Source organism: Rhea americana, unplaced genomic scaffold (assembly GCF_003343005.1).
Source record: "Rhea americana isolate MKP2758 unplaced genomic scaffold, rheAme1 scaffold_12, whole genome shotgun sequence".
Taxonomy (NCBI): domain Eukaryota; kingdom Metazoa; phylum Chordata; class Aves; order Rheiformes; family Rheidae; genus Rhea; species Rhea americana.
Window position 1 is genome coordinate 4818499 of NW_028185261.1, and position 17390 is coordinate 4835888.

At 41.4% G+C, this 17390-nt stretch overlaps 1 protein-coding gene across 1 annotated transcript in view; it reads left to right on the forward strand.

Moving 5' to 3' along the window:
* The window catches only part of LOC146600541 (titin-like), a 242582-nt gene that overhangs the window by 196707 nt on the left and 28485 nt on the right, over positions 1-17390 (forward strand). The window contains exon 268 of the mRNA XM_085321165.1: positions 103-17208. Within this exon, the coding sequence (XP_085177291.1) occupies positions 103-17208 (17106 nt within the window). The remainder of the gene's footprint in view (positions 1-102; positions 17209-17390) is intronic.

The window sequence follows — 17390 nt, forward strand, 5'->3', positions numbered from 1 at the left end:
TGCCTTTCTTTTAGCAAAATTCATACAAACAATAAGAGTGACTTTCTCTATAATATAATTATCTAACATAATGTGGTATTTTATCTTTTCCTCACTTTCCAGATCCACCAGGTCCACCTGCAAATCCAAGAGTGACTGATACTACAAAGACAAGTGCATCTTTAGCCTGGGGCAAGCCTCACTATGATGGTGGACTTGACATCATTGGCTATATAGTGGAGCATCAAAAGGAAGGAGAAGAAGAATGGGTAAAAGACACAACAGGAACTGCTTTAAGAATCACTCAGTTTGTTGTTGCTGATCTGCAGCCAGGAGCCAAATACAATTTCAGAATCTCTGCCATGAATGCTGTAGGTGTTGGTGAACCAGCAATAATTCCAAGTGTCGAAATCAAAGACCGGGAAGAGATTCCTGACTTTGAATTAGATGCTGAGCTGAGAAGAACACTTGTTGTTAGAGCTGGACTAACTATTCGGATTTTTGTGCCAATTAAAGGACGTCCAACTCCAGAAGTCACATGGACAAAAGATGATGTTTCACTCAAAGGACGTGCCAGCATTGAAAATACAGACTCTTTTACACTCTTGATTGTCACAGAGTGCACCAGATATGATGCAGGAAAATATATAATGACTCTTGAAAATGCTGCTGGTAAGAAGACTGGCTTCGTAAATGTAAAAGTTTTGGATACCCCAGGCCCACCAATAAACCTTAAGCCTAGAGAAATAACCAAAGACAGCATCACTCTCCAATGGGATATGCCTCTGATAGATGGTGGTTCACGTATAACAAACTATATTGTTGAGAAACGTGAATCAACTCGGAAGTCATATTCAACAGTCACAACCAACTGTCAGAAGTGTTCTCTAAGAATTCCTAACCTGGCTGAGGGGTGTGAATACTATTTCAGAGTGCTAGCTGAAAATGAGTTTGGTATTGGTGAACCAGCTGAAACTGCAGAACCAGTAAGAGCTTCCGAGGCACCATCACCACCTGAGAGCCTCCATATTATGGATGTAACACGGAATTCAGTTAGCCTGGCTTGGCCAAAACCAGAACATGACGGTGGTAGCAAGATCACTGGGTATGTAATTGAAGCCCAGAGGAAAGGCTCCACCCAGTGGGCACACATCACAACAGTGAAAACATTGGACTGTGTAGTGAAGAATCTAACTGAAAATGAAGAGTATACTTTCCAGGTTATGGCAGTTAACAGTGCTGGAAGGAGTGCCCCAAGAGAAAGCAGGCCAGTTATTATCAAAGAGCAAACAATGCTTCCAGAGTTCGACCTCCGTGGTATCTACCAGAAAACAGTCATTGCCAAAGCTGGTGACAATATTAAGATTGAAATCCCTGTGCTTGGTCGTCCAAGACCAACCGTGACCTGGAAGAAAGAAGACCAGATACTTAAGCAAACACAAAGGGTTAATTATGAAAATACTGCAACTGCAACCATATTAAACATCAATGAATGTATACGAAGTGATAGTGGCCAATACCCACTGTCAGCTAAAAATATTGTTGGAGAAGTTAGTGAAGTTATCACAGTTCAAGTTCATGACATACCTGGGCCTCCTACTGGACCAATCAAATTTGATGAAATTTCATCTGACTTCATAACATTCTCATGGCAGCCTCCTTTGAATGATGGGGGTGTACCAATAAGTAACTATGTTGTAGAAATGCGTCAGACCGACAGTACCACATGGACTGAACTGGCGACCACAGTGATACGTACTATGTTTAAAGCCACTCGTCTTACCACTGGAGTTGAGTATCAGTTCCGTGTTAAAGCTCAAAACAGATATGGAATTGGTCCAGCCATTACTTCGGAGTCTATAGTTGCCAACTATCCGTTTAAGGTACCCGGACCTCCTGGAACTCCTCAGGTGATTGCAGTCACCAAAGAAACCATGACCATTAGCTGGAATGAGCCAGTTACTGATGGTGGAAGCCCAATTCTAGGTTATCATGTTGAAAGAAAAGAACGAAATAGCATTCTTTGGCAGACTGTAAGTAAAATGCTAGTATCAGGCAATATCTTTAAATCAACTGGACTTACTGACGGCATTGCATATGAATTCCGTGTTGTAGCAGAAAATTTGGCTGGTAAAAGCAAACCAAGCAAGCCATCTGAACCTGTCTTTGCTTTAGACCCAATAGATCCACCTGGTAAGCCAGTTCCTCTGAACATTACAAGACATGCAGTGACATTGAAATGGACTAAGCCAGAATATAATGGAGGTTTTAAGATAACTGGCTACACTGTTGAAAAAAGAGACCTTCCTAATGGCCGTTGGCTGAAAGCTAATTTCAGCAATATACTAGAGACAGAATTCACTGTAAGTGGTTTGACAGAAGATGCTTCATATGAATTCCGTGTGATTGCTAGGAATGCTGGTGGTGCTGTTAGCCAGCCCTCTGAGCCATCAGATGCTATAACATGTAGAGATGACATTGAAGCACCAAAGATAAAGGTGGATGCTAAATACAAAGACACTTTAGTACTGAAAGCAGGTGAAGTTTTCAGGCTGGAAGCTGATGTTTCAGGTCGCCCTCCACCAACTATGACATGGACAAAAGGAGAAAAGGAACTTGAAGATGCAGCAAAATTAGAAATAAAAATAGCAGATTTCTCTACAGTTCTTATTAACAAAGATTCTTCAAGAAGAGATGGTGGTGCTTATACACTTACTGCATCTAATCCTGGTGGCTTTGCCAAGCATATCTTCAATGTTAAAGTTCTTGATAGACCTGGTCCCCCAGAAGGGCCTTTGGCTGTGTCTGAAGTCACTGCAGAAAAATGTGTGCTGTCGTGGTTACCTCCACTGGATGATGGAGGCGCAAAAATTGACCATTACGTGGTTGAAAAACGTGAAACCAGTAGATTGGCATGGACAACTGTAGCCACAGAAGTTCCGTTAACTAAATTGAAGGTTACTAAGCTGCTGAAGGGCAATGAGTATGTATTCCGTGTTATGGCTGTTAACAAATATGGCATTGGTGAGCCTCTGGAATCAGAGCCTGTTCTTGCAGTAAATCCATATGTGCCTCCTGATCCTCCCAAAACACCCGAAGTTACAGCAATTACTAAAGATTCTATGGTTGTTTGCTGGGGCCACCCTGATTCGGATGGCGGGAGCCCAATAACTAACTATATTGTGGAACGTCGTGACAGAGCTGGTCTACGCTGGGTGAAATGCAACAAACGAGTTGTTACTGATTTACGTTATAAAGTGTCTGGACTGACAGAAGGCCATGAATATGAATACAGGGTCATAGCTGAAAATGCTGCTGGACTTAGTGAGCCAAGCCCAACCAGCCCATTCTATAAAGCCTGTGATACTGTATTTAAGCCTGGTCCTCCAGGTAATCCTCGTGTTTTGGATAGCAGCAAGTCCTCAATTACAATAGCCTGGAACAAACCGATCTATGATGGTGGTTCAGAAATTACAGGTTACATGGTTGAGATAGCACTACCTGAAGAAGATGAGTGGAAGATTGTAACTCCACCAATAGGTCTAAAAGCCACTTCCTTTACCATCACTGACCTGAAAGAAAATCAGGAGTATAAGATYCGGATATATGCTATGAACTCTGAAGGTCTTGGAGAGCCAGCTCTTGTTCCTGGGACTCCAAAAGCTGAAGAAAGAGTGCTACCTCCAGAGATTGAGCTTGATGCAGAGCTACGTAAAGTTGTCATTATCCGAGCCTGCTGTACTCTAAGGCTTTTTGTCCCAATTAAAGGAAGGCCAGCACCTGAAGTAAAATGGACAAGAGAACACGGAGCATCTTTGGATAGAGCAAGCATTGAATCAACAAGCTCTTATACTTTACTTATTGTTGAAAATGTAAATAGATTTGATAGTGGCAAATACATACTGACAATCGAAAACAGTTCAGGCAGTAAGTCAGCATTTGTGATCGTCAGAGTTCTTGATACCCCTGGGGCACCTCAGGATTTGAAAATAAAGGAAGTTACAAAATCATCAGTTACACTCACATGGGAGCCTCCTCTCATAGATGGTGGCTCTAAAATAAAAAATTACATCGTTGAAAAGCGTGAGTCAACGAGAAAAGCTTATTCAACTGTTAATGCCAATTGCCACAAGACTAGCTGGAAAGTTGATGCACTGCAAGAAGGSTGCAACTATTACTTCAGAGTCCTAGCTGAAAATGAATATGGAATAGGCCTTCCAGCTGAAACTTCAGAGTCAGTAAAAGTATCAGAAAGACCTCTTCCACCAGGGAAAATAACTTTGTTGGATGTGACAAGAAACAGCGTTTCCTTATCTTGGGAAAAACCTGAGCATGATGGTGGTAGCAGAATTCTGGGCTACATTGTAGAAATGCAAAGCAAAGGCAGTGAAAAGTGGTCAACTTGTGCTACAGTAAAAGTTACTGAAGCCACTATCACTGGATTGATCCAAGGTGAAGAATACACCTTCCGTGTTTCAGCTCAGAATGAAAAAGGTATTAGTGATCCTCGCCAGCTGGGTATACCAGTAGTTGCAAAAGATCTTGTGATTCCACCAGCTTTCAAACTACTGTTTACCACTTTCAGTGTTCTAGCGGGAGATGACTTAAAGGTTGATGTTCCTTTTGTTGGTCGACCCAAACCAGCAGTGCTTTGGCACAAAGATAACGTGGTGCTGAAGCAGACTACAAGAGTAAATGCAGAAAGTTCAGAAAACAACACACTGTTAACAATAAAAGAAGCATGTAAAGAAGATGTGGGAGCGTATTTGGTTAAACTTACAAACTCTGCAGGTGAAGCAACTGAGACCCTAAATATTGTTGTCCTTGACAAACCAGGACCTCCAACTGGACCAGTAAAAGTAGATGAAGTAACAGCAGATAGTATTACTATTTCCTGGGAACCACCAAAGTATGATGGTGGCAGCTCTATTAATAATTACATCGTAGAAAAGCGGGACACTTCTACCACATCTTGGCAGATCGTGTCAGCTACTGTTGCAAGAACAACCGTAAAGGCATGTCGATTAAAGACTGGCTGTGAATATCAATTCAGAATTGCAGCTGAGAACAGATACGGGAAGAGTACCTACCTCACCTCTGAGCCAATCATAGCCCAATATCCATACAAAGTTCCTGGTCCACCTGGCACACCTTTTGTAACAACTGTGTCAAAAGACAGTATGGTGGTACAATGGAATGAACCAGTCAATGATGGTGGTAGCAAGATCATTGGCTACCACTTGGAGCGCAAAGAAAGAAATAGCATTCTGTGGTCTAAACTGAATAAAACACCTATTCCAGATACTAAATTCAAAACAACTGGCCTTGAGGAAGGTCTTGAATATGAGTTCAGAGTTTATGCAGAAAACATAGTGGGCATTGGAAAGGCAAGTAGAGCATCTGAATGCTATAGTGCACATGACCCATGTGACCCTCCAGGTCGTCCAGAACCTATTATTGTCACAAGAAGCTCAGTAACACTCCAGTGGAGTAAACCTGTATATGATGGTGGAAGTAAAATCACGGGCTATGTTGTTGAAAAGAAGGAGCTACCAGATGGTCGCTGGATGAAAGCAAGTTTTACAAATGTCATTGATACCCAATTTGAAGTAACTGGCCTTGTTGAAAACCAGAGGTATGAGTTCCGTGTTATAGCACGAAATGCTGCAGGTGTTTTCAGTGAACCGTCTGAGAGCTCAGGGGCAATTACAGCAAGAGATGAAGTAGAACCACCTCAGATAAGTATGGATCCAAAGTACAAAGACACTATCATAGTACATGCTGGTGAGTCATTCAAGCTTGATGCTGATGTTCATGGCAAACCAATACCTTCCATTCAGTGGCTAAAAGGTGATCATGAACTAACAAATACTGCTCGCATGGAAATAAAAAGTACTGATTTTGCAACAAGCCTTAGTGTAAAGGAAGCCATTAGAGTTGACAGTGGTCAGTATGTATTACTGGCAAAGAATGTCGCAGGTGAAAAGAAAGTTCCTGTTAACGTCAAAGTTCTTGATAGACCTGGACCACCTGAAGGACCTGTTGAAATTACAGGCGTTACTGCTGAAAAATGCATGTTGGCCTGGAAACCTCCACTACAAGATGGTGGCAGTGATATTTCACATTATGTTGTAGAAAAAAGAGAAACGAGTCGCTTGGTTTGGACTGTTGTCGATTCAAACGTGCAAACCCTTAATTGCAAAGTTACCAAACTTTTAGAAGGAAATGAATATGTTTTCCGCATCATGGCAGTAAATAAATATGGTGTTGGTGAACCTCTTGAATCTGAACTGGTACTTGCAAAGAACCCATTTGTAGTGCCGCTTCCACCAAAGGCCCCAGAAGTCACAGCCATTACCAAGGATTCTATGATAGTTGTATGGGAAAGACCAGCCTCAGATGGTGGTAGTGAAATCCTAGGCTATGTCCTTGAAAAACGAGATAAGGAAGGTATTCGCTGGACAAGATGTAACAAACGCCTGATTAGCGAACTGCGATACAGAGTGACTGGGCTTATAGAAAATCACGATTATGAGTACAGAGTATCAGCTGAAAATGCTGCTGGTCTTAGTGAACCAAGCCCACCTTCCACTTACTACAAGGCATGTGATCCTATTTACAAGCCTGGTCCACCCAATAATCCTAAGGTTGTGGATGTTACAAGATCTTCAGTTTTCCTTTCATGGGGTAAACCTATCTATGATGGTGGCTCCGAAATTCAGGGATACATTGTGGAAAAATGTGATGTAAGTGATGGTGAATGGACAATTTGTACCCCTCCAACTGGAATTAAAACCACTCATATGGAAGTAGAAAAATTAGTAGAAAAACACGAATACAAGTTCCGTATCTGTGCTGTTAACAGAGCAGGAGTTGGAGAGCATGCAGACGTTCCTGGTTCTGTTATTGTTGAAGAAAAGATGGAACCACCAGACCTTGACCTTGACATGGAGTTAAGGAAGATTGTAAATGTAAGGGCAGGTGGTTCCTTAAGACTGTTCGTTCCTATCAGAGGTCGTCCAACACCTGAAGTAAAATGGGGTAAAATGGATGGTGAAATCAGAGAGGCAGCTATTATCGATACCACTAGCAGCTTTACTTCTCTTGTCCTAGACAATGTTAACAGATTTGATACTGGAAAATATACCCTGACTTTAGAAAACAGCAGTGGAACAAAGTCTGCCTTTGTCAGTGTAAGAGTGTTGGATACCCCAAGTGCACCTGTTAATTTAAAAATCAGAGAGATCACTAAAGACTCTGTTTCACTTTCATGGGAGCCTCCTCTCCTGGATGGTGGAGCAAAAATAAAGAATTATATTATTGAAAAGCGTGAAGCAACAAGAAAGGCATACGCAGCTGTTGCAACAAACTGCCACAAGACTTCATGGAAAGTAGATCAACTTCAGGAGGGCTGCTATTACTTCTTTAGAATCTCTGCTGAAAATGAATATGGAATCGGCCTCCCTGCAGAAACCAGTGACCCAATTAAAGTTGCTGAAGTTCCACAGCCTCCTGGGAAAATATCGGTGGATGATGTCACAAGAAACAGTGTCTCACTAAGCTGGGTAAAACCTGAACATGATGGTGGCAGCAAAATCATACAATACATTGTTGAAATGCAAGCAAAGGGCAGTGAGAAATGGTCAGAGTGTGCTCGCGTAAAAACACTTGAAGCGGTTATTACTAACCTAACTCAAGGGGARGAGTATCTTTTTAGAGTAATGGCTGTAAATGAAAAGGGTAAGAGCGATCCTAGGGCACTTGCCGTTCCAATAGTCGCCAAAGACCTGGTAATTGAACCTGATGTAAGACCTGCTTTTCATAGTTACAGTATCCAAGTGGGACAAGATCTGAAAGTAGAAGTACCAGTTAGAGGCCGACCTAAACCAACTGTTACCTGGGTAAAAGATGGTCAGCCATTAAGGCAGACAACCAGAGTCAATGTTAGCGATTTGACTGATCTAACTATATTGAATATCAAGGAAACGAGCAAAGAGGACAGTGGCACATATGAAATCACAGTGGCTAATGTTGTTGGGCAAAAGTCTGCCTCTGTTGAAGTCATAACCCTAGACAAACCTGACCCTCCAGTGGGACCTGTGAAGTTTGATGAAATAAGTGCAGAAAGTATTACAATATCATGGAATCCCCCAGCCTACACAGGTGGCTGCCAAATCACCAACTATGTTGTTCATAAGAGAGATACAACAACCACTGTATGGGAAACAGTCTCTGCTACTGTTGCAAGAACTACCCTTAAGGTGGCTAAACTGAAAACTGGTTCAGAGTATCAGTTCAGAATATTTGCTGAGAACAGGTATGGGCAGAGCTTTGCTTTGGARTCTGCACCAGTTATAGCACAGTACCCCTACAAAGAACCAGGTCCTCCTGGCACCCCATTTGTGACAACTGTTACAAAAGACTCCATGGTTGTACAGTGGCATGAACCAATAAATGATGGTGGCAGTAAAGTTTTGGGCTACCATCTTGAGAGGAAGGAGAAAAACAGTATTTTATGGACTAAAGTAAACAAGACTATCATTCAGGACACAAGTTTTAAGACAACTAACCTCGAAGAAGGAATAGAATATGAATATAGAGTTTCAGCAGAAAATATTGTTGGTGTCGGCAAAACAAGTAAAGTTTCCGAGTGCTATGTAGCTCGTGACCCATGTGATCCTCCAGGACGCCCAGAGGCTATAATAATAAAAAGAAGCTCTATCACTCTGCAGTGGACCAAACCAGAATATGATGGTGGTAGTAAGATTACTGGTTACATTGTAGAGAAACGTGACTTACCAGATGGTCGCTGGATGAAAGCTAGCTTCACAAATGTCATCGAAACTCAGTTCACTGTAACAGGGCTTACTGAAGACCAAAGATACGAATTTAGAGTAATTGCAAAGAATGCTGCAGGTGCAATAAGCAAACCTTCTGACAGTACAGGACCAATAACAGCAAGGGATGAAGTTGAACTTCCACGAATTTCAATGGATCCAAAGTACAGAGAAACAGTTGTTGTAAATGCTGGTGAAACATTCAGACTTGAGGCTGATGTTCATGGAAAGCCACTACCAACAATTAAGTGGTACAAAGGAGATAAAGAACTTGAAGAAACTGCTAGATGTGAAATAAAGAACACAGATTTCAGTGCATTAATGATTATAAAAGATGCTATTAGAGTTGATGGTGGACAGTACATTTTAGAAGCCTCTAATGTTGCAGGGACAAAGACAGTGTCAGTAAATGTAAAAGTCCTGGACAGGCCAGGACCTCCACAAGGCCCAGTACAAGTGACAGGAGTTACAGCTGAAAAATGTTCGTTGGCATGGGCTCCTCCTCTTCATGATGGTGGCAGTGATATTTCTCACTACATTGTAGAGAAGAGAGAAACTAGCCGCCTAGCATGGACTGTTGTTGCTTCAGAGGTTGTACCTACAATGCTGAAAGTAACAAAACTCTTGGAAGGAAATGAATATGTTTTCCGTATTATGGCAGTTAACAAATATGGAATTGGTGAGCCATTAGAATCTGTGCCAGTAATGATGAAAAATCCTTTTGTAGTCCCTGGTCCACCAAAGGCCTTGGAAATTACCAACATCACAAAGGATTCTATGACTGTCTGCTGGAGCCGACCAGATAGTGATGGAGGCAGTGAAATCATTGGTTACATTGTAGAAAAGAGAGACCGCACAGGCATCAGATGGATGAAATGTAATAAGCGCCGAATTACAGACCTTCGATTAAGAGTTACAGGATTAACAGAGGATCATGAGTATGAATTCAGAGTTTCTGCTGAAAATGCTGCTGGAGTGGGTGAACCAAGCCAAGTTTCTCCTTACTTTAAAGCTTGTGATCCCATGTTCAAGCCTGGTCCACCTACGAATGCTCATGTTGTGGATACCACCAAAAGTTCAGTTACGCTTGGTTGGAGTAAACCTATTTATGATGGTGGTTCTGAGATCCAGGGATACCTTGTAGAAATCTGCAAAGCAGATGAAGATGAATGGTCACTTGTTACTCCACAGACAGGTGTGCGTGCCACTCGATTTGAAATCACAAAGCTTATTGAACATCAAGAATATAAACTACGAGTATGTGCCCTCAACAAGGTTGGTGTAGGAGAGGCTGCATCCATTCCTGGTACTATTAAACCAGAAGATAAACTTGAAGCTCCAGAACTTGATATTGATTCAGAGCTAAGGAAAGGCATAGTTGTAAGAGCCGGTGGGTCTGCTAGGATTCACATACCATTCAGAGGCCGACCAACACCTGACATCACATGGTCCCGAGAAGAAGGTGAATTCACAGAAAAAGTTCAAATTGATAAAGGCATAAACTACACACAACTCTCAATTGACAACTGTGATAGAAATGATGCTGGAAAGTATCTTCTTAAGTTGGAGAACAGCAGCGGTTCTAAAACTGCTTTTGTTACAGTAAAAGTCTTAGACACACCAGGACCACCACAAAACTTAGTAGTAAAGGATATAAAGAAAGATTCTGCCATATTATCTTGGGAACCACCAATAATTGATGGTGGTGCAAAGGTAAAGAACTATATAATAGACAAGCGTGAGTCAACCAGGAAGGCATTTGCAAATGTAAGTGCTAAGTGTGGCAAGACAAGCTTTAAAGTTGAAAATCTTACAGAAGGAGCAATTTACTACTTCAGAGTTATGGCTGAAAATGAATTTGGAATTGGTGTTCCAGCTGAAACCACAGATGCTGTCAAAGCCTCAGAGCCACCTCTGCCTCCTGGGAAAGTAACTCTCACAGATGTGACTCAGAGAACTGCGTCGCTTATGTGGGAAAAACCTGAACATGATGGAGGTAGCAGAATTTTGGGATATATTGTTGAAATGCAGCCTAAAGGAACAGAAAAATGGAGTGTAGTTAGTGAAACCAAAACATGCAATGCAGTTGTGTCTGGTCTGAGTCCAGGACAGGAATATCAATTCCATGTGATTGCCTACAATGAAAAAGGCAAAAGTGATCCCAGAGCACTTGGAGTTCCTGTGGTAGCTAAAGATTTGACAATTGAGCCAAGTTTCAAGCTGATGTTTAATACATACAGTGTGCAAGCTGGAGAAGATCTAAAGGTAGAAGTACCATTTATAGGTAGACCCAAACCTACTATTACTTGGACAAAAGATGACCAGCCACTTAAACAGACAACCAGATTGCATATTCAGGATACATCAGCATCCACTATCTTACATATTAAAGAAAGCAACAAAGATGACTTTGGTAAATACACGGTAACAGCATCAAACACAGCTGGTACAGCAACAGAGCATCTGAGCATAATTGTACTGGAAAAGCCTGGCCCACCACGAGGACCTGTCCGCTTTGATGAAGTTAGTGCAGACTTTGTTGTTTTATCRTGGGAACCACCTGATTATACTGGTGGCTGTCAGATAAGCAACTATATAGTGGAAAAGCGTGACACAAGCACTACTACATGGACTACTGTTTCAGCAACTGTTGCAAGGACAACTATCAAAGCAACAAAACTTAAAACAGGTTCTGAATATCAGTTCAGGATTTCTGCTGAAAATAGATATGGGAAAAGCTCTCCTTTGGATTCTAAACCTATTGTTGTGCAATACCCATATAAAGTGCCAGGACCACCTGGAACTCCATTTGTAACAGCCGCTTCCAAGGACCATATGATCGTACAATGGAATGAACCAGTTACTGATGGAGGAAGCAAAGTTCTTGGCTACCACCTTGAACGTAAAGATAAGAACAGCATTCTTTGGACAAAACAGAACAAGTCACTCATTCCAGACACCAAATATAAAACAGATGGCCTTGAAGAGGGTCTTGAATATGAGTTCAGAGTTTCTGCTGAGAACATTGTTGGCATTGGCAAAGTCAGCAAAGTATCGGAGTTATATGTTGCCCGAGATCCATGTGACCCACCTGGTCGCCCAGAGGCCATTGTTGTAACAAGAAATAATGTTACGCTGAAGTGGAAGAAACCAGAATATGATGGTGGAAGCAAAATAACAGGATATATTGTAGAAAAGAAAGAACTACCAGATGGTCGTTGGATGAAAGCCAGCTTTACAAATGTGTTGGAAACAGAATTTACAGTTAGTGGTCTTGTTGAAGACCAACGATATGAATTCAGAGTAATTGCAAGAAATGCAGCTGGTTGCTTGAGTGAACCATCTGAAAGCACAGGACCCATTACTGCCAGAGATGAAATTGAAGCACCAGGGGCTTCACTGGATCCTAAATACAAAGATGTCATTGTTGTTCATGCTGGAGAAACTTTTGTTCTTGAAGCCGATATCCATGGCAAACCTATTCCTGACATCACATGGTCAAAAGATGGTAAAGACCTTGAAGAAGCAACTGCAAGAATGGAAATTAAATCTACCATTCAGAAAACAACTCTTACTGTCAAAGATTGTATAAGAATAGATGGAGGTCACTATACGCTTAACCTCAGAAATGTTGGTGGCACAAAATCTATTCCAATCACTGTAAAAGTGCTTGACAGGCCAGGACCCCCAGAAGGACCTTTGAAGGTTACAGGTGTCACTGCAGAAAAATGCTACTTGGCATGGGCTCCACCTTTACATGATGGTGGTTCTAGTATCTCACATTACATCATTGAGAAGAGAGAGACAAGCAGGCTTTCATGGACACAAGTAGCTACAGATGTGCAGGCTCTTAACCACAAAGTAACTAGACTCCTTGCAGGCAATGAGTACATTTTCCGTATAATGGCAGTGAACAAATATGGAATTGGAGAGCCCTTGGAATCTGAGCCAGTTGTGGCTCGTAATCCATACAAACCCCCTGGTCCTCCTTCAACACCTGAAGTTTCAGCAATCACAAAAGATTCTATGGTTGTAACATGGGGTCGCCCAGAAGATGATGGAGGGGCTGAAATTGAAGGTTACATACTTGAAAAACGAGATAAAGATGGTATCCGGTGGACCAAATGCAATAAGAAAAGGCTGACAGACTTGCGATTCAGAGTAACAGGTCTTACTGATGGGCATTTTTATGAATTTAGAGTTTCTGCTGAAAATGCTGCTGGTGTAGGAGAACCCAGTGAGCCATCCGTTTTCTATCGTGCCTGTGATATACTGTACCCACCAGGCCCACCAAGCAATCCAAAGGTTACAGATACTTCCAGGTCATCAGTTTCCCTTGCCTGGAGTAAGCCTGTTTATGATGGTGGTGCTCCTGTTAAAGGATATGTAGTAGAAGTAAAAGAAGCTTCTGCTGATGAATGGACTACCTGCACACCACCAACAGGACTACAAGGAAAACAGTTCACTGTAACAAAACTTAAAGAGAACCAGGAGTATAACTTCCGAATCTGTGCTATTAACTCAGAAGGAGTAGGAGAACCTGCTATTATACCTGGTACAGTCATTGCAGCTGACAAGATTGAACCTCCTGAAATTGAACTTGATGCAGATCTCAGAAAAGTAGTCACTGTACGTGCTAGTGCTACATTACGTCTGTTTGTCACCATTAAAGGAAGACCAGAACCCGAAGTTAAATGGGAAAAAGCAGAAGGAACAATTAGTGATCGAGCTCAGATTGAAGTCACTGGTTCCTATACAATGCTGGTCATTGACAACGTGAATAGGTTTGACAGTGGTAGATACAACCTGACTTTAGAGAACAACAGTGGCAAAAAATCAGCTTTCGTTAATGTCAGAGTTCTTGATACACCTAGCGCACCTGTGAACTTGACAATCAGAGAAGTGAAAAAAGATTTTGTAACATTAGCCTGGGAACCACCACTTATTGATGGTGGAGCTAAAATTACCAATTATATAGTTGAAAAGAGAGAATCCACAAGAAAGGCATATGCTACAGTTACCAACAACTGCACTAAGAATTCTTTCAAAATTGCTCAACTACAAGAAGGATGTAGTTATTACTTCCGTGTTTTAGCTGTAAATGAATACGGGGCAGGCTTACCAGCAGAAACACCTGACCCAGTTAAGGTTTCTGAGCCACCTTCTCCACCTGCAAAGGTAATTCTTGTAGATGTGACTCACAACTCTGCTTCAATTAAATGGGAAAAGCCAGAGAGTGATGGTGGCAGTAAAATTACTGGTTATATAGTCGAAATGCAAAGTAAAGGAAGTATAAAATGGAGTGCATGTACCCAAGTAAAAACATTAGAAGCAACAATATCAGGCCTAAGTATGGGAGAAGAATACAGTTTCAGAGTGATTGCTGTTAATGAAAAAGGAAAAAGTGATCCAAGAGAACTTGGTGTCCCAGTCATCGCAAAAGATATTGAAATCCAGCCTTCTGCTGAGCTCCTTTTCAACACATTCAGTGTAAAAGCTGGAGATGATCTTAAGATTGATGTGCCATTCAGAGGGCGACCTCTTCCAACTGTTAGCTGGAAGAAGGATGGAAATCCCTTAAAAGAGACAACCAGGGTAAATGTTCACACATCAAAGACTTCAACTTCGCTATCCATCAAGGAAGCTTTAAATGAAGATTTGGGACATTATGAAATACACCTTTCAAATAGTGCTGGATCAACAACAGCTTCTTTAACAGTAATTGTCCTTGACAAACCAGGACCACCAACTGATGTGCATATTGATGAAGTTAGTGCTGATAGTATAACTCTGTCTTGGAAACCTCCAGAATATGATGGTGGGTGCCACATTAGCAATTACATTGTGGAAAAGCGAGAAACTACCACAACAACATGGGATGTAGTATCTGCAGCAGTTGCAAGAACATCAATTAAAGTATCTCGACTGATCACTGGATCTGAATATCAGTTCCGTATTTGTGCAGAAAACCGCTATGGAAAGAGTACTTATGCTAATTCTCCCTCCGTTGTGGCAGAGTATCCATTTAAGCCTCCAGGACCACCTGGAACTCCTCATGTGGCACATGCAACTAAGGCTTTCATGATTGTAACCTGGCAGGTACCAGTTAATGATGGAGGCAGCAAAGTACTAGGATATCACCTGGAGTGTAAAGAACGGAGCAGCATTCTTTGGACAAAAGTCAACAAAAGTCTTATACCTGATACACAGATGAAAGTTACAGGTCTCGATGAAGGACTGTTATATGAATATCGTGTGTATGCTGAAAACATTGCAGGAATAGGCAAATGCAGTAAATCATGTGAACCAGTTGCTGCAAGAGATCCATGTGATCCTCCTGGTCAACCAGAAGTTACTAATATTACAAGAACCTGTGTCTCACTGAAATGGACTAAACCAGAATATGATGGTGGAGCTAAAGTAACAGGATATATTATTGAACGCAGAGAGATACCAGATGGTCGTTGGCTAAAGTGTAATTTTACTAATGTGCAAGAAACATACTTTGATGTAGGTGGGCTTACAGAAGACCAACGATATGAATTCCGTGTGATTGCAAAGAACGCTGCTGGACTTTTTAGTGAGCCATCTGAATCAACTGGGCCTGTGACTGTAAAAGATGATGTAGAGGCTCCAAGAATTATGATGGATGTCAAATTCAGGGATGTTGTAGTTGTGAAAGCTGGAGAAGTGTTTAAAGTCAATGCTGATATTGCAGGACGGCCAATACCAGTGATTTCATGGACAAAGGATGGCAAGGAACTAGAGGGAAAAGCTAGAGTTGAAATATCCTCAACAGACCACACTACTGCAATAACTATTAAGGACTGTATTCGATGTGATTCAGGACAGTATGTACTAACACTACAAAATGTTGCAGGAACAAGATCTTTGGCAATTAATTGCAAAGTACTTGATAGACCTGGTCCACCTGCAGGCCCATTAGAAATAAATGGCCTTACTGCTGAAAAGTGCCATTTATCATGGGGACCCCCTCAAGAAAACGGTGGCGCAGACATTGATTACTATATTGTAGAAAAACGTGAGACCAGCAGAATTGCATGGACACTTTGTGAAGGAGAGCTTAGAACAACATCCTGTAAAGTGACAAAATTACTTAAGGGCAATGAGTATATTTTTAGGGTGATGGGAGTTAACAAATATGGCGTTGGTGAGCCTCTGGAAAGTATTGCCGTCAAGGCCCTAGATCCATTTACAGTTCCAAGTCCACCTACATCTTTAGAGATTACTAGCGTGAGCAAAGATTCTATGACTCTGTGCTGGGCCAGACCGGAGAGCGATGGAGGCAATGAAATCTCTGGCTATGTAATTGAAAGACGTGAAAAAACTAGTCTAAGATGGATCCGTGTAAACAAAAAACCAGTTTATGATTTAAGAGTGAAATCATCTGGTCTCCGTGAAGGGTGTGAATATGAATTCCGAGTTTATGCAGAAAATGCTGCCGGTCTCAGTCCTCCAAGTGAAACAACACCACTGATTCGGGCAGAAGATCCAGTTTTCTTGCCATCTCCACCGTCTAAACCCAAGATTATGGATTCTACAAGGTCAAATATCACAATTGGATGGACAAAGCCACTATTTGATGGAGGTGCTCCTGTAACTGCATACACAGTTGAATACAAGAAAACTGATGAAACTGACTGGTCAATCGCTATTCAAAACTTAAGAGGTACAGAATACACTGTAACTGGCTTAATATCAGGCTCTGAATATGTCTTTAGAGTAAAATCCATCAACAAAGTTGGTGTCAGTGAACCGAGYGATGTCTCAGAACCTCAGGTGGCAAAGGAAAGAGAAGAAGAACCTGCCTTTGATATTGACAGTGAAATGAGGAAGACTTTAATTGTAAAGGCTGGTGGATCATTCACAATGACCGTTCCTTTCAGAGGCAAACCAATTCCAAATGTAACATGGAATAAACCAGAAACTGATCTCCGTACACGAGCGAGCATCGATACTTCAGATAATTGCACATCTCTTACTATTGAAAAAGCAACAAGAAATGATTCTGGAAAATACATATTAACATTACAAAATATCCTGAACACAGCTACCTTGACTTTAGTTGTGAAAGTTCTTGATACTCCTGGGCCACCATCTAATATTGCTGCAAAAGATGTAACTAAAGAATCTGCTGTGCTATCTTGGGATGTTCCTGAAAATGATGGTGGAGCACCTGTAAAGAACTATGTTATAGAAAAACGAGAAGCTAGCAAAAAGGCATGGGTCACTGTGACAAACAATTGTCATCGCCTTTCGTACAAGGTAACTGACTTGCAAGAAGGTTCCATTTACTACTTCCGAGTTTCTGGAGAAAATGAGTATGGCGTTGGAGTGCCCGCTGAGACCAAGGAGGGAACTAAAATAACAGGTATGTTTCACTAAATATTTGGTAATAGTTACGTGAAGTAATACATGTTTTAAAATGTTTACTTCAAAATAGTATTAAAACATTCTGATTACAGTAAGAAAGACGAGTTTATGGTAAGTAACTGTAGTTTTACAAACGAAAAAGAGCTAATAGCTTAAATTTTAAATTTTGCTTGTATTTTA